A 24,025-nucleotide genomic window follows, 5' to 3' on the forward strand; every position below is an offset into this window, starting at 1 on the left:
AACTGATAAGTTTAACAAAGCATAGGCCACTCACAGCGCGTTTGGTGTGTAGAGGAACTGTAGGATTCCAGGAACGGCAGGATGTAACCTTCACTTCACCTGGAAACATAAGCAATTCTTGGGGCAGTTGATATGCTTCATAATGAAAAATGGGAGGCAGCCAAAATCTGGAGCCAAGTTAACGGCCAGAAATAGATCTGCCAAGAGGCTTGTTTTGCACCGTCTGGAATGGCCTATCAGAAATTGTGTGAACAGAAATACCAGGCTTGATCCAGCATTGCATAAGCAGAATCAATCCTGACTATTTTCCTTTTTAAGTATCATGAAAGCTTGACTCAATAAATGTTTTGTTAAAGTTTCAGCTGTCTCAATATTTTGTAATACTTTTTCTCTGGATAGTTTTCATTTTGTTTATGGTTTTATTTCTTTCTCACTTGCTTGAAATGCAAGTGAGTGTTTGATAGTATTTGGAATTAAAGGTATTCAAGTGTGCATCACCTAAGAACTCCAGCTCCGCTGCTCCAGCAGCCTGGAAATGGGGCAGCAGAGAGAGAGGCAAAGGTTTAAATCTCTTGGAGAAGGCGTGTAGAGGAGAGGAAAGGGCCAGGCACAGAGAGGACCAGAATGGGAGGGTGCAGGGGTGGCTGGGAGGCAGGGGTGTGAAGCAGGCTTATTCTTGTTACTTTACAAGCAGTGTGCTTATGGGAAAGTGAACTGAAGTATATTCTGGTTTGCACATCACTTACTAAATTATTAATTGTGATTATGTTTAATTATAGAACCAGATCTGTTGCCTTCTCCATCTGGCCGGAGAGATGGAGTTTTGAGGTGGGGCGTAAGTGAAAGCGGCTGGGGTCCTGCTGACTGGGAACAGAGAGCCAGAAGCCCATGGGTTTCCAGTCCGAAGCCCAGCTGCAAAGGTCTAAACTGATATGGAGGGGAAATAATTTAAAAGCAGGTGATGTGGGATGTGTTTTGATGGCCCTACTCTCTTTTCAGGGTCAAGCCATGCTCTAAGCAGTTCGGGTTGTCCTTTTCCAAATATAATGTAAGCAATGCTCAAAGCAAGAGCCTTTTAATGGAAGGTGTTTTTCAGGTTGTCATTGGACAATTGTTTCAGGCATCTTTACAGCTACTACTTCGACCCTTTGCCAGTGGTCATACTTTTTTTTCCTTCCCCTAATAGCATAGAGCAGTTGTAATGAAGGAGGACTTGTAGTTTTGGAAACAAACACTTGTTCACCTAAAGCTGATGATTTGATTTTTCCACCCTCAAGATGCAGAAAGGTGTTTTGTTAGGTCTGAATTTCCAGCATCTACACCTGATCAGTACTGGATACCAGGCACCCAGCCGAATTCAGCCAGAGGGGTGGGAGTGCTCTCAGGATGCAGGGTGTCTCCTGGGCCACGCTGCCCAGAGGCTTCACAGTCTGGGTGAGCCACCCAGCTGTCCAGCAGAGTAAGGCTGGAGCTGTTCTATTTCTGAAGCTGTTTGGTAGCTTGTGATTAATTGTCATCCAAGTAGCAATGTATACCAATGATTAAACTCAGGTTTTATTAATGTCACCAGCAATGGCAATAGCTGATGATCATTTAGAATTGCCATATTCCAACTATTTCTGCACCAAATATTGCTGGAAATGTTAAAGTTTTCATTTGAGAAGACACTATGGGAGAGGCTGAGTGCATGCCTAAGTGGGAACTACCTACAGACCATGTTAGCATAACATGAATTATTCAGGTATTTGTGAACAATTACTTAAAATCAGGAACCACTTATGCATTACTGAGCATTTAACTAACCGGGGGGGGGAGGGGGAGAAAGCACTGAATACAGAGCTAGCAGTGTCTGTTACACACTGAATGTCTTTGCAGACATCCTCGCCTGATGCCGTTGATGCTGTTTGGTACCCATCCCTTAGGGTTAGGCCATACCGGTAGACGTAGGTGTGCACTGGGGTATTTTTTGCATTTGGTCACAGAGCATTTGTTTGTATTTTGATGAAGTTGCCATTCACCATTTGAATTAGCAGATCAGAGGGACAGGCTCTCGGGCACTGAGGCTGTGGGCAGGTTCAGGAGATGCTGGGTTATCTGGGCAATCGCAGACATCGCCCTCCAGCTCCTCCTTCTTTAAAAAGTTTAAGTAGAGTTGCTCTTGATGCTAAACATAGGCTCTAGTTACAGTTTATAGATACTTTTTTTTCTTAATCTCAGGAAAGAGTAAGAGCAAATGAAGCATTGATCGATTCTCCACTGCTCCTGGAGTATGTTTCCTGGATGTTAAAGTCCCTTTTATGGTCTGAAGGGTGAATGCAGCCTGAGGATTTGGAGAAGCTAAGTAGAAAGAGGATGTTATGATGTTATAAATGACATGGAGAGAAATGGGGAGCCTTTACAGGAAAGACTAACACTTCTTGCAATGAAACTTAAATGCCCAGCACATCCCTCTAAGCTTCTAGAGCACAGCGTGGCAGCAAGTTATAAAGTCATTGGTCTGGGGAAAGTGTCCGAGCACAGTTCTTTTGTGTCCTTTAAACAGTAGCGTAAAAAACAACGCAAAGATCTCTTGAAGTTTGTAAGAGCCATCTACCCAGAGTTTTTCTTACTTTCAGGAGTGTTGATTTGTGTTTTGTTGAATACCTCCTTGTGTCATTTAAGTTTGTTGGTCCTTGAGCGTGGAAACACAGTGGAACAAATTGAAATAAGTAGCGATGTGTAAGCATGCATGCTGCCCTTTCTGCAGAGGATTATGTGCAATCCTTATAAATAATTGGGCTAGTCTGCAAAAAATGGAAGGACATAAGAAGATAGAATTAAATTAATTGAAAAGGTTTTTTCCTGCCATATTTGAAATATTGCAGGGTACAGGGTATTTATTTATCAGTATAAATGTCCTGGGTATGTACATTTGCTCACTTAACTATGCTGTCAGTTTGCCGTAGCACTTCCAGAGGATCAGTACACCCTATTTACAGATTTGATTTCCTCCACTGACCTTTCAGAAGCTTTGACAAGTATTCCTTAGGAGTCGTTCAGTAAAAATCTGTAATTGCTCTGAAAAACTCCTTAGCAACCATCCAATGACATTCTTCTCCAAATACCAGCTCTGTGAAAGTACTTTGCTGTCAGAAACCGGTATACAGACATTCCAATAACAGAAATGCAGTCTTAGAAATAATAACAAATTAGGAGTAAATTTCTCATTGTATTTACCCAGCAATTAATTCCTAAAACAAAGTAAGACACTAACCACTGATGCATGTGAAATAGTTTGCAAGGCCTGTTAAAAAATGTTTAGTGTTGAATAATTTCTGTACACAGAACTGTATAAATACTAAGCACCAGGGAAATGCACTCCAAGAATTAAGAGAAATATGGTTATTAACTGCTCACTCATACGGACTTAAAAGTTAAAACAGCATTTTAGATATTAATGTGTTGTACGCTCAGAGGGAGAAAGTCCTGAATTAAAATTATGAAAGGGAGTAGTCTTTGTCCTGTGACCAGTGGAAGGAAATAGATGTACACAGTGTGACACTGCAGACAACATTGAACCTTGATTAATGGGAGTACCTGCAGGAAAAAAAAAAAAAAGAGGTGTTTGGCAAAACACTGACAAAATCAATACCACTTTGAAATGATTGTGTCTTGCTATATTGTCTTGCCAGTTAAAGAGAAATGAGTACATGGACATATCCAGCAGCTTGATGTAATGCAGTTAGAACAAGTAAAGGATCAATATATAACTTCTTTTCACTCACAAGACCAAATGATAGTGTATTATATCAAATCAGCATGGGAATTGATCATAGTTTCCCTCTCTTTCAAATGAAAATCCGGCTTAAGTCCTTGTTAGTGAGTCAGGATATCTAAAATCAAGACATAATATTTAATAGATGTTGCAGTTACTCAATGAAAATACTAACTGGTTTGCTAGGAGCTTCAGCACCCACATCGGACATAGTTATTAAAATGATACTTAAGACAGTCCACTTAGATGCTTCATCTCATTTGGGATTCAGAGACCTGTGAATGCCACTTGGTAATAGTCTTGGCTTTTCTCTGTACTATGGGATCTATGGAGGAGAATTTCCCAAGGCCATATTTTTTTCTGCCAGTGTGGCTTGTCGGTTCTGTGGATGCCAACTGAGCCACAGGGCGTTCTTCCACATGGGTTTAAGCTCTCTGTCGCTGAAATAATCATTGTGCCTTCAGTTCAATGAGCTAATTTTACCTGGTGAAGTCCAGCTTGCAATTGGCCTGTATGCAGTGAAGGTAGGGATATGTTCCAACTTTGGAAGATGTCTGCGGATAAAATTTTGTTTTTACTATAACACTCGTTACAGCACAGAAAGTAAAGAACACTCTAATAAAACTTGTTGATGGATTTCATACTTATAATAGTAACTCTGTAGAAAAAGTAACACGGAAAGGTTTTTGTTAGCTGCTGGTATATATTTACAGGAAAAAAATGTGAACGCTCCCAGCTGAAACTCTCTTTAAGAATTTGGAAGCTCTGGAGAGTTGAGCTGGTAAACAGTTGTTCATCATTCCAAAACCTGCACCCGTGCTGAATTCTAAAGATAGTTATACATAACTTGCTCTGTGCTTTGTTTCTTTTTTTCCTTCATTCTGAGTGTTTAACAACTTCTGAATTTGAAGAATTTTAAAGCAAAATATTTCTGTTAATGAAATAACCCATTAATTACGTTGTCACTGGTTTTAGAAATTATTTCAAAAAATATACTCTATCCTTTGATAATTAGGAAGTGTCATTATCTGCCCCTCACGAATTTAAAAAAAGAAAAAAAAAGTTATTTAAAGTTGAAGTCATTCATGCATGAACATGGTTATCACTGAAGATCAAGAAATGATCTGTTCAGGTCGTTGGACATCCATCATCAACACATACGTAACTGCACAAGCTCCGTTTCATCACTGTCAGCTGCTGAACGGAGCAGTACTTTTTCCATCGTGCTGATGGATGTGAATGCACATTCTCAGCTCTGACCTCAAATTGCAGCAACAATGCTGCAACATACTTCTGGCATATTTTTCCTAAACAGGTCATTATATGTGACTGTGCATCTCACACAGAAGCATTTCTTAATATATAATAAAATTTCCTTAATAATAATGTGTTTCTCACTTCAAAACGAATGTCTTTGAAATCAAAGTAAAATAACTATATGGTAAGCTAGAAAAATGGCCAGTTGGTGAAAGCTGCACAGCAGTGACTCAAGACAGTTATTAACCTGTACTGGTTTTATCTGTTCTTTCCAATTCACAGGTTCTGATAGTCTTTGTTATTTCTGTCTCTTGCTGTTATAATCAGCAGTGATAGATCCTATTGTAATTAATTTATAAAAAAGTAAATCTCATGGAAAAAGGCTGCAGGACTAAGGCCTTTGCAAATGGCTATATAGCAGCTATGTCCTGCCAGCAACACTTACATATATCAGCAATGTGAGACTTATAGCCTGCTTCAGAGGCACAATAAAATCTGGGTTTTGATATAAGGAACTGTATGTAGATATGGCTGTGGCACGGTGGACGAAAATTGAGGTGAGGATCTTGCATACGTTACAGGTTTAAAAAACACAGTATTATTCTCAATCTGCTTTCTGTGTTAAGTAGGTGATGATAACTAAAAAAGCCAAGCATTTCCTGTGAAACCAGGTGTCTGATTCAGATTTTTGGCAGAGGGAAGAAGGGTCAAACTGTCTTATTGTAGACTTTCCTCTTTTTTTTTAATGTAATGATAAACAGTGCTTTACTCTCTCCCTATTAAAAGAAAAATGTAACCTGTAGCAATATTTGTACTTTTAAAAAAATCCAATAGATTGGAGGTTTGTTGAGTTTTTCTCTTGTTGATGGTACCTCTGCCTGAAGTCTCAGCTTACGTGTCATCAGAGCCTGGCTGATCCCTTTTGCTGAGCGCTGGGCGTACCTGCAAGTGGGTTCAGAGGCTAATCCAAGCCACTGGGGGTATTTGTTCCTTGCCACTGGGTCGTGTTGCCATTCAGCTTGAAATTGAGGAGTTCTCTCCTTTCCTGTTTATTTTATTATTTAAATATTGTGATAAATGTACAGGAAATTGAAATATTTTGGTATGAGGGTTTTAATTTCATAAACATTCACTGGTTCTTCATAGCCCTTAATGTTAGGTTTGCTGTAAGTCTAGGAAGTACTAATTTTTATTAGCGTGCTAGTGGGCATAAGATTAGAGAATTGCTTTAAATGATTTCTTTTGCTATAGAAAAATGCAGAAATGAGACCATCTCACTCTTCGCTAAATTCTGATTTTCTTGAGTCTGGCAGATGAGGGAGAAGGGAACAGACTCTGAGGTCTAGTGTTGCATCCGCCGGTGGGGAATAGTCTGTGGCCATTCTGTCATGGGCTGGGAAGGAAGCATGCTAAATGCTTCACGTGAAATGCAAAATTCCCGCCCCCCCCCATTTTCAAACATCCACTGCAATTTGTAGGTCTGCAAACACTTGTGATAAAAGATGCTGCTTTAGTCCTTTTTCCACTGGAGAAGTGGCAAGAATGAAATTTCAGTGTGAATCTTTCTCAAGGACATAAGGGATTAATATGTCTTAAAATAGACACCGTCATCCTAGGAAGGTATTTTCCACATTTGAATGTGATGAATTTTGCAGTGAAAAGATTGGGATACAATGGTATTTTCTCTGTTCTTCCAGCTTGTTTATGAATTTTGAGATAACCTGTTTACAAGATAGTTAAATTCTGCAGAGTCTTAAGAACTGTTGTGGTTTTACGTGCTTAAGAAGTCATGCATGCTTCCATTTTGCAGGATTATTTTAAATTTTGGTGATTGCATAGCACCGCTTTTTTGCCGGTGGGACCATAAGCCAACCTGGAGGTGGGCAGTGAGCTTGGAGGGGCACGCACTGCCTTCAGGAGGGGTGATGGTGGAAGTGGGGCTGCTGCCTGTTTCAGCTGTGTGCCTCAGGGGATAGGTATCTCTGTAATTTGTCCCCTTCTTTTTCTGAGTCTCCAGCAGCAAGGTTTTTGTTCTCTAATTTGGCAGATTGTGTTCGGCCAGCTTGGTTAATAACTTGGATATTTGCTGCTGGGGGTCCAGAGCAAACCTAGGCAGAAGGACTGAAATTGCCAGCTCTGGACGTGTAACAGAGCAGATGAGCATATGCAGCGCTCCCTCCCACCGACGGGCAGTGACGCCAGCATTGCCAGAGGAATGAGCATGGCATATTGTTTCTCCCATATGCCTGATTATTTATTTATGCATTCAGATTCATAATAGCATAATAACAGACTTGAAACAATAATTATTTCGCTTCTTGGGTGGTTAAAATTAACTGTGCTCGTTGCATATTTAGTCAGTAAAAAGACACAAGATTTTTCGTAATTGCCTAGAAATTCATTATCTGCATAATGTTCTGTTTCTAAATGTGTATTGCATGACCATTAATCTGTGCCAACAGCAAGTATGCAGCAATATCTGATGTAATTAGTTTTCCCCTTACATGCCAAGGAGAACATCTGGGCTAATTGCATGTTGATGACAAAAGTTGCCATTCTAATGGGGGTCCCTGTTTGTGCACACACACGCTCATTATACGTACAAACATAGTCATGATTTCAGTTTATCCTCAAGCGAACTGATAGTTCTTACTAGTGAGATACTCTTGGTGATTTGTTACTGGGGTCATATAATGTCTGTGGGCAGCAATGGTAAAAGTTAGCAGGAATAATATGTTGTCCTTCTAAAGAGAAAACAAACCAACCTGTAAAGCCGCTTCTTCTGTTTTATTTTTCCAGCCACCTCTGGTCCAAGCGATTTTCAGTGGCGATCCAGAAGAAATACGGATGTTGATCTACAAAACTGAGGATGTCAACGCCTTGGTATGTGACTTGGCATGTTATGTGCCTGTGATACGTAAGCACCATGCTTATGAACTGTTGCAATGACAGTATTAATCATGTCCTTAATAATTAACACGTAACAGAATGGCAGTTATGGAAGTTAGAGATTTAGTGCTTCAGTGGAATCCTAATTAGTTGTCTGAAATATCATTATCTCTAGCAGGTGACTTTAAATTTTCTAAGTGTATGGTAATTATTCCAAATGTGCAGGTCAGTCAGGGACATCGTTTTCTCTTGTACTGAGAAAATGAATGAAAACTGCATATTTTTACTCTCTCTAGAGTTTCCTTTTATGAAGAGTATTTGCAGATCAGGAGCTGTTATTCAGCATTTGACTGTACTTGAAATAAAGCGTCACTGTAGATCTCAGCAGTGAGAGTAAGGAAGCAGTATCTTGGCCACGATTTGCCCACAAAGGAATTACTCTTCTGCAGATTGGCTTATGCTAGCCAGAACAATGGTAAGCAGCTGTAAAAAAGTAGGAGTTAAGTATTTTGGCAGTGGAAAAAAAAAATCTCCATTTGAACTTGTTCTTTTTGCAAAAGTGGGTTTTTTCCCCCCTTTCTTTGATTTTAACTTAAATCTGTACTGTTAGAAAGGAACCCTGCCAGTCCTGACTACACTCTGTAGCCTCTGAAAGTGGTGAGATTACAAAGCAGAAGCAGAATAGCAGAATGGTGTTTTCCAGGGGTTTCCTGGACTTCTGAATCAACCTTCCTTTTCTTCATGTCCTTCTCTGACATAAAGCCATCAGTTTATTCATAGCTAACTCCAGCAGTTTGTCTGGTGTAGTATTGGCACTGCAGCTTTTGCAGGCAGTGGGGTCCAAACACCTGGTTCAGAGCTGCAGAAAGGAACTGGAGGAGTGATCCTACAGATCTGGTTAACTGGGGCTCCACTCCATTTGCTGTCAAGTGGAAGGAAAGTCTTGCTGCTGTTTTATAATGGGGAATCTGATCAAAGAAGACCTTGACGTTAGGCTTTCCCTGTGATTATCAGTACCTGGTTGTTTTCTTGGAAGAAGATCCTACAAGTGCTAAAGTGCTTCCTTAATGTATCGTCTCCCCTGAGTTTCCTCCTTATTTGTTTTACCTGGTGGTCTTAAAATAGCAAAGAAAAAAACAACAAACCCCCCCCCCACCCCCACCCCCTGAGCTAGATTAACATGATAGTCCTAAAATTTCCTGTGTATTTCATGTTGTTTTTTCAAAATAGCATTTCCTGTACAAAGTTGTTGTAGGCTTCTCAAATCTTTTTATATCCTTTGGCTGCAAGTGTGGTAGTGATGGTTGCTAGGGAGATGCTCTCAGCTGTCAGGTGCTATATTAAATGAAGAATATGTATTTTATAAATGAGTACCATAGTACTTAATAGTCATTGAACTTGAATGGTCTTGCCCAGAATCCTCTTTAAGATGCTGAAAGTCCATCCAAGAATGCTTTGCCTGAACAGCTATTTTGCCAGGAGCAAAACCCAAAGCTGTTCTTTGGAGTAATTAGAAATATACTGGTCAACACGAATTCTGAAGATTGTGTTCTGGGGAGTGATTGCAGGCAAGTCAAATGCTTAGAATGTCACTAAAGAAAGATCAAAAGATATAATTTTCCCCCCTTGTGCTGTGAGCTGGCAATTTGCACCGCGTGCTTAGGTTTCTATTTTAGGGGTGTTTTTAATTGCTTCCATGTTAGTGTTTCTATAGCACTTGGTTGCTCACATGAGAGGAAACTCTGACACGGTTTGGCAGTGATTTGTCCTTTGTTGATCGTTTTGGTTAGCTGTATTTATATTGGAATAGGTCAAATATAGGTAGGACAGGGAAACAAAATAAAACTCTGTTCTTGCAGCAAGCTTTGGGAATTTCTGAAGTTTTAAAAATTGTTTTTTTGGAATCTGCAGCAAGAGAGGCATTTGGAAGGCAGAAGAAAAAAGTGTATGAGGAAACTATGCAAAATTAGGGATGTACATGCATACTTCCTAAGAGAAACTTAATCTTGGAGGAAAGAGATCAGAGCAAATGAGAAGTTTAGAAGGCTACTTTTTTTTTCTCTCTGGTAAAATAATTAGTATCTTTCCAAGCCAGGCAGTGTATATTGATGGAAATAGCTACGTTCTGGATGCTGCTATAATTGTGACCTCTATTTTACAACAAAGTGAAAGCTGTAACTGTTTGGTCTAGAAGTGTGGTTTTAGTTCATTCTGCCACTGTAATCATCACTTTGACCTCTCCATGCCATGCTCTGGGGCAACATGACGCTACTTTTGCACCCTGAGGGCATGGACAGCATTATACTTGGCTGGCAGTGAGTGGTTCCCTGCCACTGAGTACTGAATAGGCACTGTTTGCGTGGGAAGTGTGGTCTGCTTGTGGGCAGTGTTCAGCAGCCTGTTTTCTGAGGGCATTTGGGATATTGGGTTGGAGCATCCAGACCACCAGATTAGTTTCAGGTAGACATCGTCTACACTTGCCAACTGGTATATTTAGAAATATCAGGGCAATCATGCTATGTGGGTATAGGTGGGGAGTTTTGGGGGTCTTATTTTTACTTTGAGAAGAGTGTGAGGGAATGACCCCCATAATCTAGGGATTATCCTGAATCCAGTGGTAACCCCTGGTTAGCTGGGATTCATAATATGTGCAGCTGTGCAGCACCCTATGTCTGCAGAGTCCAGGTTTTACGTGCGATGTCAAGATATTGTGCTAAACCAAAATCCTTCCTGTAAAATTTCCATTTTCACCTCAGTCTTCTGGTTTAGTTTCCCTTTAAAATGCTCAAACAAGAAAGGCAAAGAACACTTCCAGTGTTCTTCCCCGTGATCAGTGCCATGTTTGCAAGCCAAACCAGACATTTCTTTCTCTCTGTTTTTACTCTTTATCCCATAATCCTGTGTTTTCTCTTGGATCAAACACTAAAAACCAAAATATATGCAAAACATTGATGTCCCCAGAATATCTTCCTATGTGTTCATGTGTTTTGGAAATTAATATACCACCTCATCCCACCAGTGAGACTGTTAAAGGCAACATCTACTTTCCCAAAACTTCGTTGCTTCTGTTTCTGCTGTTGGGGCATGGTTGCTGATATGGCCTTCTGGGCTTGATCCTCGTAGCCTCTTTGCTCAACACTCTGCCAGCTAGAAAAGATGATGCCTCTCACTGCTTGTCGGTGTCAAGAGCTGCTTGTGCAAATGCTCCCCCACTCACTTCTGCCAAAATGAGATAGGTTAGGAGAAGGTAATGGTTTAGTTGAATTTGGCTTATTTCATTAAAGCAGAGCTGCAGAGCCACCGGATCTAGGTGGGCTGCAGTAACTCCTGGTGGGCTTGAGCTATGTCGAGGTGTTGTGACCCTGGGCATCACCTGCCTGTTCCTATCAGTAGAGCAAGTCTGCAGAGGAAGGGGCAGTGTCACCAGCAGAGATTGCAAGGTCTTACATGCAGGACCATCTATTTAGAGGGTAGTTTATTACAGGATTAGGAAGGCAATGAGGAAGTCCTTATGGAGAGACACGGATTTATGCTGTTTATTGCTTCTTTCTTTCATTATCCGATTTGTTAAGGCATAGATTTGCAGGACTGTCTTTGTTTAGGAAGATTCAGGCTTTTTTTCAGGTCTTCACACAAATACAGAAGTTATATATATTTCTGTAATATTGCTAAGCATGCTTTCTGACGTGGTATGAGTGCTTGCAGGTACAAGTGCACAAATGTTTAGGATTGTGAGTCTGAAAGGCTTTGCATGCTTGGGATAACTAATGTGAAAAACAGTTTGTTGTTCAGTTTGGAGTGACATGTTTGACCTAGAACTAAGAGAGACCGTAATGTGGTATTTCAGTAATCTTGGGAACCAGATGCTTGTCTCTGCTGTCGTCCAAGGAGCGATGATTTTCTTTTTGGCACTGTGGAGTCTTGCAGGAGAATAAAGCTATTCTGGAAGTAAATGATCCTTTTCTAGATGTAGTTCTGCTGTGCTGGAAAGTATTCTGGAGGATTTAGTCAAGAACTTGAAGGCTTCTGCTTTTACACAGTACGACAGTTTGGCGCTAGGTAATAGCTGTGTTTTCAGTGGGTATTTAGTTTCTAGTACTGCTGTTTGATATGCTGTTTATTTAAGTGGGAACTGATAGAGAATTATTTTTGCTGCAGAAGGAAATTATGAACAATTCTCAGTATGTAAGGAAACTAAATATGAAATTGCATTGATGTTTGCAATGCAAGGTAACCAGCATGACTTCTATTTCCAATAAATAATTTTTCTTTTAGAAAATAAATATAATTTTTTTATATTTTATAAAGATGGTGTTTGAACTGTGAAGAAGATTCTGCTGGAGTTTACTGAGAGTCAGAAACATTCTAAGTTGCTTTGTACAGCATGCCAGTATACTAGTGGGTACTAAGTTTTATATATATATATATATATATAAAATATCTCTGTGCTGGTGTCTGTCGTCAGTGTCCTCAAAATGTTTGAGACAGTTAAGTATGTATAGGCCATTAAAACCTCATGGCAGGGTTAATCTGTAGCTGCTTTATTTTCTCCAAAGCAATGTCATCCTGAAATACCTGAATTTTCTAAAACTGCTTTTCCCATCAACTGACAAGTGATGTGTTCCCCCATGCCATCACCCTCCGCCCCCCCCCCCCCCCCAACATTAAAATAATTCCATTAATCAGGATAACAGTTTCTACAGTCTCAATCTAGGCTTAGTAATTAATTTTAAAAGTTATCTTTTTCTCGTGTGAAAGCTACTGTCAGCCTCATGGAAGGAAAGTGTTAGATGGGGGTGGGGACAGGGAAGATAATTTTTCTTGTCTCTAGAAGATCAAAGTATTTGCCTCTTCCATCTCATGGGCACTTGGCCATTAAAGACTCAGTCCAGAAAAATCTTTTGTTTCTGAGGCTAAACTGAAGACTGTGTTTTCAGACAGGAATTTCTGTGCTTGGTAATAGCAGAAGAGTGAGCACTAGGCATAAGTTACACAGCTTGACTTTCACCTCCCATCTGGTGCTCGCAGTTAAGCATTTTGTTTTGCTTTGTGAATTACAGGCTTTAATACAAGAATCTGTGAGAGGGAGGAAATCCTGAAGCAGCAGAGATTTTCTTTGTACAGCATCAGCTTTTGGCTCTGAACGGTTGTAAATAGCCCAAGAAGTAGCACCAGCTACTTTGTGCTATTGAAATAAGGGCTTACATGTAACAACAGTAAATGGAGTTAATGAGCAGGAGGCTTATTTCTGTTATTGTTTTGGTTAGACTTGTATCAATGGAAGTTGTAGCCATTCATGGCCTCTAATATAGTTTAGTTTATTCTGCCACCCAGGCAGATTGCTGGCAGCTTGAAGGTGGTGGGAATCCAAACACTTCTTCCAATGAGACCTCATTAAATCAGTTTCTGTGGTGCATTAACTCCTCCTGTGCTGAACTGTTCCTGTTGGCTGCTCAGGCAGTTTGGTGACGTAAAGAGGATACAGACATCTATTTTCTGTAACAGTTGCACTTTTATCTTAATAGTAAATCACTCTGTCCCAAACATTTTCTGATCTGAAAAGCTGCAGTTGATATAAAAGTTCAAATCCGTTATCTCCTTTGAGATATAGGCTGTGCTGAGGAGAAGCTGTTGGCCTTTTTCTTAATGTGCCTGAATATTTTGCATATACTGATATGATTCTGTTCTGCTAGTCTTTGTATAGTCTAAGGCTCTGATCCAATAAAGCACTTAAGGACTAACTTGAAGCCTGTGAAGGGCCTTATCAGTGTCACTGTGATCACTTGAACAGTTTAAGCATGTGTTGAGTGTTTTTCTTGCTGAGGCCTTCTGTCCTTGATTGCCTGTTTGTTAAATTCTTAATTTCCCTTATCTGTACTTTTTAAAAAAGACATGGAGCATTGTCTTTTCTGTGAACTAATACAAGTTGCTAATACAGTTTTGGGGAGAGAGTGTTTATCTCATCTCAGCATGATTTTCTAACCATTGTTTAGTTTATCTACTGTCTCTTACTGACCTCTTGTTCCTCTGAGAACTGCGCTTGGAGGAGGTCTGATTATTTGTCTTAATTCTAATTCTAATTCTTAATCCTGTTGTTATTTCTTTTCCCCACCTCCTTTCCTTGCCTTGATAATGTATGTTCAGGTTTGAGGTACTGCCAGACCTTTCTCTGAAATTACAAATTTTCTTTTTAATCCTGTCGCTCTGTTTGTAGCCTTCAGTCTTTAGATCATCATTGATTTACTTATTTGTTCTCCTTTTACTACCATCATGCCGCAAGGACATCTGTAGCTGAACAGACATTAGTGCACAGGCGAGATGCAAAGCCAGTGAGCTATTTAAGTCTTGCTGAAGTGGTACACGGCTTTGAGGAGGATGCAAGAAGTGTGGTTGGACAGACAGGCAGATGTCTCAGTTCCTCTGTTTCTGTGTCAGCCTTGTGCCGAGCATAAACAGGAACTCAAAGATGTTCCTCCATTAAGTTGCTCAACTGCAACGCCAAACGTCGCCTGTAGGGCGCTCTTGCGTGTTTTTAATTTTCTATACCACATGTCAGGTTTTGTCATCTGCTAATTCACATGAGGGGGAACTCTGATTTGTGCCTGGTTGTGATGAATGGAGAAATTTTAGGTATTTTTCCTCTGGGAGAAATTAAGCTTAAATTCAGCTGCATGATCAAACCCATCTTTCTCTGAAGACTTGATTCTCACTTAATTGGATAGGATTTTGCATTGATATTAAAAAGTGAAAACTGAGGATACTTAATTTCTGTTACAGAAGGATAAAAATTTTACTTTTCTATTTCATGTCCTTTTCTCCCTCAATTATCAAATTTCCATCAGATTTACAGTTTAGTATAAAACATTGCTTATAATCAATAAAGCACTGGATAGCCTTGGTTCCTTGATACAGAAAATGGGTTGGTCTTGTATTGTTAGCATTCAGCTTCAAACGACGCTGTTCTGTTGCCAAACTTGGCTGTGTTGCAAGAAGCTGCTGCAAAATTTATCACTGACAGGCACGATAGCTATTACAAATACTATACTATGTTAAAGAGAGATTCATGCATTAAAATGAACGGGAGGAAAAAAAACCGAAGCAAAAAACCCAACTATTCTGGTTTTGTACAAATGTTTGATCAGTCTTAGCATATTTTTCCTATGGATAGCCTTAGGATAGGTAATATGAAGCAATACTTATGAAAGGCCTCGTATGCACTCTTGTGTAGCCTGTAAAAGCTAGTCCATGGTGGATTACATCTAGGAACTGAGCACATGAGAGACCCCAGCTTGTGATTTCAGTTCCCAAGCAGACACTGCTGAACAAATGCTGCTTAATATTGTTTTAATTTGCCTACCATGTGAGGAGGTGAAGTTTGTTTTTCCCTCTGACCTGTGATGACCAGGGTATCATGTCATCTGTCTTCTGAGTGTTTTGTGTGCGTGCCTCCTATGTAAGGTCAAAACCCACTGCAGTAGAATTTGAGGGCTACATAAATCATGCATATTTGAAAAAACATACGAATCTAAAAATTAAACGTAATTTATTCTGGTGATCGGTGGCTCTGGTCACTTTGAAGATAGTCCAAAACAGCCTGTGGTTGATGACCTCTTGGGCACATAAAAAGCGGTATTTTTCTTGACAGGCTTGGAGATGTATTTACACTCTCTCCCTGAAACACCAGTAGGGTTTCTGTGTTGGTATCTTTTGCAGGAAGTGTTGAATCTGTTGCCGTCTTACAGTATTTCATGCTGGTAGGTTGTAACTTGCTAAGTTTGATTGATAAGTCTCTTACAACTTTTTTTTGTATTAGTGGTTAAGAAACCGAAATGAAATACATTTAGGACTGGAAAGTCGTTGAATAGCATGATTAGCAGTATTAGCAGTTTTTGTGATTTTTTTGTTGCCTATATTACAATGTTTAGTGGTTTCTTTTAAAGGCTTGTGTTCTGCAATCATCTGAATAAAGGAATAAAAGAAGGGGTTTTTTTGTAAACACTGTATTTACACCCCTTGAAGTTAGAAAAGAAAATCTTGAAAATGTGACTCCCTAAGGCTGAAAATTACAGAAATTACATAAAAGTAGATGTATTTCAAAAGTTATATATATGATTATTAGCAATTCTTCTAAGCTTAAAAGAGACAGACCTGACTGGTAATATTTTCTTTATTTGCCTTTAAAGGTCAGTCAGGGTGTGCACAAGCTCGTTTCGGGCTGCTGTAGGCAACCAGGATAAATGGTGTACAAGAGCCTTTGTAGACTAAGAGGATTGCATCTTATCCTTGTGTGTGGTTCCAAACTATTCTTCAGAGATATCCTTCTGAAGAGGCTGTTGTCATATTGTTGATGCACACTGCATTACAAAGTTTGATATCCAGAAGCATTTGGATTATGTCATTGCAATACTTAGAGTGGAAAATGTTTCCTAAAGAGACCCAAGGAACATGTCTTTCCTCATTTTAGATTTGATTTGATTCAATCTACCTGTAAACAGGATATCGGAGTAAAGACAGTGTCCCTGTAAGGTCTGGTGGAACCAGGTGGTAAAAAAGTTGAGGATTATTGGAGGAAGTGCGTTGTTCAGACTTTGAATTTTGTTCTTTCACTGGTTGGGATTGCATTTCTAATTATAAACAGAAATACACACTATATACAAATCCATTGCTTTTTAACACTAACACTTGCAGTTATTGACCATGTTTTATAACTGGACAATCCATGGTTTTGTAGGATGCTGAGAAACGAACTCCTCTTCACGTTGCATCATTCCTGGGGGATGCAGACATCATTGAGCTTCTCATTTTGTCAGGTAAGGTAGTGTCCCTCACTGTTATTAACTGGTAAATCAGCTAATTTCAAAACTACAAGGAATATCCAGTAAAGCATATATGAGTGAGCTTTGGGCAGTGCCTATTTCTGAGTTTGATAGAGCTGGTTGCATTTCTTGCAAGCTTAGAAAATATATTTAAATTTGGTGATACAGTTCTAAAACATGTGCTGTGACTGAGCAGAGTTAATAAACAAAGCAACTAGTTTTTAAAAACTTCTAAAGCATTAAACTGACAATATTTGTGGATTCAGAAACTTGCTGAAATACATATTTGAAATGTAGGCTCATGTCCTGGAGTACAAGCCAAGAATTGCTGTTAAGCAAAAATTGTTATGGAATAGTAGCAAAAAAATTATGAATGAATCTGAACGAATCTTAAGTGGTATTTACATTAGAAACATGATTCTAAGAGTCAGGAAGTTGATTTGGAGAACAGAAACTGTGTAGTAGGGTGTATCTAAACAAAAAAATAAAAAAATATTTCCAAACTGTTGTAGTGACAAAACACATGATCAAAATATGTCAGAACAAAGCATAAAGCAGACATCTCTTTCTCTCAAGAAGTACATATAATTCATGGCAACCTCCTGGATGTGCTTGCAGATTTCAAAGGCAATGTTTTTCTTAAATGGAGAACCGTAAGGGTAAAGCTTATGGGGTCTTAAGAATGTGGGATTGAAAGGAACCTTATGGTACAAACATCTAACCCCTTGCAAGCAACCTTGCTATATGACTGGTTTCACAAATTATTAGGCTGCTTCTTCAAACGAGTTGCATATATTTTTTAGAAAGTTATTTCAGAACTATCAGTCCTGTGATTGCGAAGCACCTTCTAATTTCCAACCTCGAGTCGTCAAATAATTCAGACTGGAAGGTTTTTCTAGAGGTTACCTGATCCAGCGCCCTGCTTAATTGCTTGCTTAATGAGGGTAACTAGTAGGACATACATCATACATCAGATCTTTCTGCTCTAACCCTGATGCCAGCAGAATGATTTAAATGAACATTCCTTTATTGATGGGTTACACTTGGGTGGGTTTTCAATATGCTAAATGCAAAAATTATTTTCTTCACTAGGAGGTAAGAATTAATAAAATTCATCTGTGCATGTCGTCGTGCGGTGTGTGTTGTTTGTCACATACTGTTGTTCCACTGTGGTGTGAGAAGACTGCAGGAGCAATGCCTTTTTTCAAGTTTTACAAGTAACAGCACAGGCAGTATCCACATAAAGAGAAAGGTGAAAATGTTCTGCTGATTTCTCCCCTGAATCCCAGTAGCATCAAAAAATGTCTTGGTGAACATTCTTGTTTTCTATCGCGTTCCTAATGAAAGAGGGAGACTTTCTAGTGTTCTTCTGGGACACTTTGTGGCAGTCAGGTGCTAGAACTATGTCATCCATGGGCTATAGAGTTTGTCTGGTCAACAGCATGAAGTGCGGGTGATATATATCTCGTGGGATTTTTATATATTGAAGCGAGTGTGAAAAGCTTATAATGTGAGCTTTTAAAAATTGGACTTTGTGTCAGTGGGACTGTGCTGGGGTTCAGTCTGCAGGAACTGTGTGGGTCTTTCCCAGCATAAGTCAAAATTAATCTTGCGTTGCATATTCTACCAATTCATTGTCCTTTAATCTCTGAAGTATCGTTACTTATGATAAGCATCACTGCTTTTATCCAAGAGTGGGTTTGGAGGTTTATGAGGTTTGGAGGAGCAGATTTATGAGTTATTATAAATACCTCTTTGTTATTGTGATCCGTCCATGAACTAGGCTCCAAAGACATCAGCAGTATCTTATCTTTGCTTCACCTCTTCATTCAGTAAACTGTTTTAGTAGAAGTGTATCATAAAAGATTAATCTGATCATAAAATTTAGTTGCATAAGCAGAAAAACTTTGTTGTCTGACTTAAAAAGAGAGGGTGTTTTCACAGAGAGAGAGCACAAAAATGCTTGCTGTTGGCATCACACAAGAATATTCTCAGCATGAGTAGAAGCTAGGAGGAGTAGCAACCCATTGCATTTTGTACAGGGCTCAGGAGAGAAATGAAATGAAATATGCACATTCTGAGGTTTGTGGCCCATGAACTGGTGGCAGCACAAATAAATGTAGTGTCTAATGAACAAAACTTCTGCCCAGGTGGTTGGAGACAGACAAGAAAAGGCTTTCTAGGTAGCCTTTGAAATGGAGTATGTTTGGAATTGATACAGGAGAGAGAGTGCCAGATCCCTCAACTGGTGTGAATCACCCCAGCCCGTTAAATGTCAGACCTAGGTAGATTTATACCAGCTCAAAGGTCTGATCCATAATCATATGGTACAAACCGGGGAAGTGTGCTGTGTGGTTTTGTTTTTCCAGGCTAAATGAATGCAGGGAGCTTTGAGCACTTCTCCTTCACCTCCTTTCTGTCAAGAAGGAGAAGGACCAGGGTAACCATCTCACATAAATGAAGCTCTGTATGATGACACAGTCATGGATGTGCAAGAAGAACTGTCTGGGCCAGTACAAGCTCCATTCTCATTTGTGCTGGTGCCTGTCCCTGTCCTGGGCTTTGAGCTGGTGCCTGAGGGAATAATGTTTGAGCTCAGTCCCTTACCCCTTGTTCCCCATTAAGGAGCTTGTGATCTTGGCAATATTACCGTGCCTTACTATTTCAGAAGGCTCTGAACTTCTTGGCAAGAAGTTTCTGCACTGGTGGTGTACATGCAATATTGACATCTGTCCTTCATAAATTGCACAATAGCTGAGGAAAAGGACAAACCCCAGCATGCTTTGGAAGGGTTCCTGGTAAGCTCTGCCGCATAGATTTGGAAGTGAGACTCTCACATGCGCAGCAGGTTCTGAGCTGCCCCTGTTGTGTAGGCAGCAGGGGAAGGTGCTGTGTAACCAAAACACACATTCAGGGCTTCCTCTTTCATGGCAGGCTAAAGAAGAGGTGGGTTGGAGAGGCAGTCTTGTCTCTGCCTTTCCCATGGCTTTGTGACTCCTGTTGTTGGGGGTTAGGAGTATCCCCTTTGGGTGAAAGCTTGGAGGATGCCCCAGGACCATCTCCTCTGTCCTCCATGAGTGACCCAGGATGTGTGTGCTCCCACCTGGTGGGATCCCCAGGCCATTTCCCTCCCTAGCATGTGACTCGGACTTGCCTCTGAGGAGATCCTGCCTAACCTCCTGTTTCTGCCATGTAAGTGTTTAGTTCCTGTGTTTCACATCTAGTATGGTGTTGTGTTGCTCTCATGTCGTGCGTCCCAGTTCCTTCTATCAGTGGTGATGCTCTGTTGTTACATTTTGTTCATGCTGATCTTTGCTTTGTATTCTGTGTCCTTGGGGGGGTGGAGGTGTGAGGTGGAGGAGCATTCCTTAAATTTTTGTGTGTCTATTTCTGTGTCTCATAGCGGGAGTTGGAAAGGTGCATGTTAAAATGTCATTAAAAGGTTAAAAAGTAGAGTTTCCTTCCTCCACTTAGAGACCTGTGGATTTGGCAGATGTGCTGGATGGAAAATTGTACTTTCTTTTAGGATAAAGAGATGTTAACTTTATTCCTAAAAGTCAGCATTGGGTTGTTTATTTCGGATCTCAAAAGAACAGAGGCAATTTCAGATTTATTTCCTCTTTTGGCAGAAAAATTTGAGAATGAAAGATGGCAAAGATTACAAAACAGCCATAATAAAGAAGAGTGGATTATAGAACATTTCCTCTGTTGATTTTATGTGTAACGTTATATGTTATGTTGTCTAATTCAGCCTCACAGAGCAAATCCAACAGTCAAGCCTTTCTTTCAGGCCCATGAGTAGGAGCCCCTCCAAGGGCAGAGTGCAGAGAATGGGCCTGAGAAAAGGCTTTTCTCTGGAGAGGTTTTTTTTTAAAGTGGATATTTTATGGGGTGGGTGGGTGCTTTGGCTACTTGAAAGGATGTTAAGGGAAATCTTTAAAGCAGCTTACCTTTTCAAGGAGGATTGCACTGTGAAGGACAGCATATACACCAGTTTGAGTGTGTCATCAACCCTCTTTGTCCTATAAATTCACAGATTAATTAATGGAGTATTGTAGGAAGTGCATTGAAACATGGTTAAGGTACTTCATCCAGAGTGAAGGGAGGGACACTGAATTTCTGGGTAACTTTGAGAAAATGTTGTGGGATGGTCTTGAAAATCTAAGCTTCTGATTTTTGGACACAGCTCATTTTAGGTGCCTTAGCATGTTGCAGAGCACTTAGTCTTTAGAGGTGGATTTAGGTGTTACTCAGTGCTTTCAAAGAGCTGCCCCCAGGCTGTCTCAGGAAGATGCTCAAGTTCATGAAGTGTAGAGGACCCCTTTGAAAACATCTGCATTGCTCCCCAGGTGCCTCCGCTTCACCTCCTTTAAAATGACAGATATTTTCTTTCCCTGAAGGAGTGCATCAGTGCTGGTGAAGTTTTTTCATTGTCATTAACCATTGCCTGCAAGGAACTGCTGTGTACCTAAAAGCTGAATTTTGGTCAAGGAAATGGTCAGTACAGAGGGAAATATTTTGAAAGTCTTTTCAGAAAATGTGCACCTCAGTAAATGGACAGCAGTGACTCCTGTAACAGGCAACAGCTGAACTGTGCAGCTCTTTACAAACAGAAATCACAAACATATTCAGCTGATGCATTGAATTAGATACGTAAGAGCGATTTCACTTTGTGACATAAAGACCCCCAAAGCACAAAGAACTAAATGGATGTGGAAAACAGCTGAAGAAGAAAAGGCTGGCAGCATGCTGTGTATTATTTAATTTATACTGGTATTGTTTTGCTTTTATTATTTTCTTTAGCTGTTTTCTTGGCAACTATTTCAGTTTCTCAAAGGGTAAGTGGATCGGTGGAAAGGCATGAATAGCTACTGACGGAGACGCTTCCCTAGGTTTTCCTAATGATTTTCATATTCACCAATGCCACTGGAGTCGTTGAATACTGAGGAGTGGTATGTTTGTCACACTACTCCACACATAAGCCTTTCTGATTTGCAACCATCTGCTTGTAGGAGTTAGTGAATGGGTAGAAATAAACCAAAAGAAACCTTAGTTAAGGACATGAGGCAAAAACCCAAGACAAATACAAAATAAATTTCTCAATCTGAAAAGAGGTATTTAGTGGCAATCATTAGGAATTCATCTAGGCAATTTGCATCCCCAAGACCCCTACCAGCCCAAGTCAGTAAAACATAAGGCGCCTCCAGTCCTTTCTGTCAGCCTCCTGATGGTGGAGGAGGATGTTGCCTTAGGTGTCTCTAAAGCCTCAGGCAGTGTAGGCAAAGGGCATGATACTAACATGATACTAACAACCATAATGGCCTTCTCATGAAGACAAAAGAAGCTAACAGCTTCCTTGCTTAGACAGATTCATTAGAAAACTCTTTGAAACTGCTGTCTTTTCGAAAGGGTGTTTTTCCAGAGGGCAGGTTGTACCACCAGGTATCAGGTTCTGAGGTGAGTTCGGAGGATTGCCTCTAATTGTTGTAATAGTTATGAAAGTGGTTTTCTTTTTCTTACAGCCAAAAAATTATATCCCAACTTGTGGAAATATGACAGAACTTGTTTCTTCTCTGGTTATCTAGCACAATTCCCAGTAACCACTGTGATTCAGAGGCAAGTACCTTAATATTCCTGAGAAAAGGCTCTCAGAAAGTACTTCTGATTCAGAGAGTGTGATTTATTAATTACAGGCTTTTGTATGCACTTAAGTGGTGGTGCAAAATGAAACTTAAGAACCACTTTGTTCATGAAGTTCAGAGGCTCATCAGGCTATAATGCTTGACATTTGTGCTTCTCTAAAATTTTTCTGCATGTGCTAGTCTTCACAGACTAGTACTGATACCTGCAGACCTAGAGGTACAACATTTTCAGGTTAAGCCTTTTTAAAAATTAGTTTCTTTAGTCCTTTTCTCTAGATTTCCTTTCTGGGGTGTCACATCAGCGAATAGCTTTAATATTTCTTTCAAGCAAGTCTGTTTTATCACACAAATATCTGCAGTCAGCCAGCACCCCTGTAGTTGCTAAATATTCTTCCTTTATGCTTTATTCTGGCAAGCCACCCCAAACCCATCCTTTTGTGCAGCTCTCTTTGTTGGAGCACCACATTAATGCTGAACCACACAGAAGGCAGATAGTCTCCCTCATCCCTCTTCTTCTGATTGCTGAGTAACATCCACAGAAGCTGAGGAAGTAAGTGTCCAGTTTCCTCCTCAACTTCAGCATTTCCTGGTCCTGTTTTCTTGATCCCAGCAAAATTTGTGAAGCAGGGAAGCGGTTGTATATTTTAGAGATCTGCCTAATGGAGCTAGAAACAAGAGATGGTTGTTCAGGCTCATTCCCTTCATTATGTCTGCAGACAGCAGCAGTGCTCTGAGCAAAGGGTTGCCTTTTTTTCCCCCCCCAACTGTATCAGTTGATCTAAAAAATGCATTTACATAGACATACGTGTACATACATACATATATATGTACTCCCCTACAACAAATCTTGCTTCTTTTGTGTCCTGTAAATAAAGCTGATCCTTGTAATCGTCTGGCCTATCCAGTTCCTTTCTTTCTGAATCACGCTTGAGTTCCTGTCTATTCAGGATCTGGAAATGCATTTCCAAGGTGAGCAGGGTGCCAGGAGAGTCGTGGGGAGTGCTGAGAGTACCACATACAGCTCAGCACTTGTTACTAGGGAACAGTTGGGCAAGGCTTTCAGTGTCCCAACGAAGGCATGGATGTAACCTCTGCTGTTTACTTGCAGGCGCTCGTGTTAATGCCAAGGACAATATGTGGCTGACTCCTCTCCATCGAGCAGTTGCTTCAAGAAGTGAAGTGAGTAAGATATGATTACCCTGCTTTACACGTAAACTGCTTGTGGAAGGAAAAAACAAAACATTGAGGGCCGTAGTAGGTAGCACGGTGATGCAAACAGGGAAAGCATTTTCTGTGTGCAGGGCCTTTAGCATTGCAGCTGGAGGCCAGCTTTTACAAGTTAGTTATAGCTGCTTTTGAGCACTAACGTGTTTGACTTTCACCTTGTGGAATGCTTTATATTACCATAGCCAGTCATATTGAGCAACCATCTGTTGGAGTGGGTGACCAGGACTGAGGATAGAGCCCACAGTGTTCTACAGTGGCCACATCATCTTCAAGTGGTGAAATAAAGAGGAGTAAATCCGTATGGATGTATGCATGCTGTGCATGTGCCAGAAGGGGGTGGATGTGTATGTGATCCAACATGTATTACCACATAGTTTGTTTTGGTTAATTGCATTTCAAGCCATCCATTAGGTTTTCTGTTAATGCGTTTTATTCATTCA

At 40.2% G+C, this 24,025-nt stretch overlaps 1 protein-coding gene across 6 annotated transcripts in view; it reads left to right on the forward strand.

Moving 5' to 3' along the window:
• Positions 1 to 24,025, forward strand: part of ANKRD44 (ankyrin repeat domain 44) — a 146,874-nt gene that overhangs the window by 58,512 nt on the left and 64,337 nt on the right. For all 6 annotated transcript variants that reach the window (XM_064451956.1, XM_064451954.1, XM_064451958.1 and 3 more), the window contains exons 2-4: positions 7,811 to 7,894; positions 16,632 to 16,710; positions 23,467 to 23,537. In XM_064451956.1, the coding sequence (XP_064308026.1) occupies positions 7,811 to 7,894; positions 16,632 to 16,710; positions 23,467 to 23,537 (234 nt within the window). The remainder of the gene's footprint in view (positions 1 to 7,810; positions 7,895 to 16,631; positions 16,711 to 23,466; positions 23,538 to 24,025) is intronic.

Source organism: Phalacrocorax carbo, chromosome 5 (assembly GCF_963921805.1).
Source record: "Phalacrocorax carbo chromosome 5, bPhaCar2.1, whole genome shotgun sequence".
In the NCBI taxonomy this organism is placed as follows: Eukaryota; Metazoa; Chordata; class Aves; order Suliformes; family Phalacrocoracidae; genus Phalacrocorax; species Phalacrocorax carbo.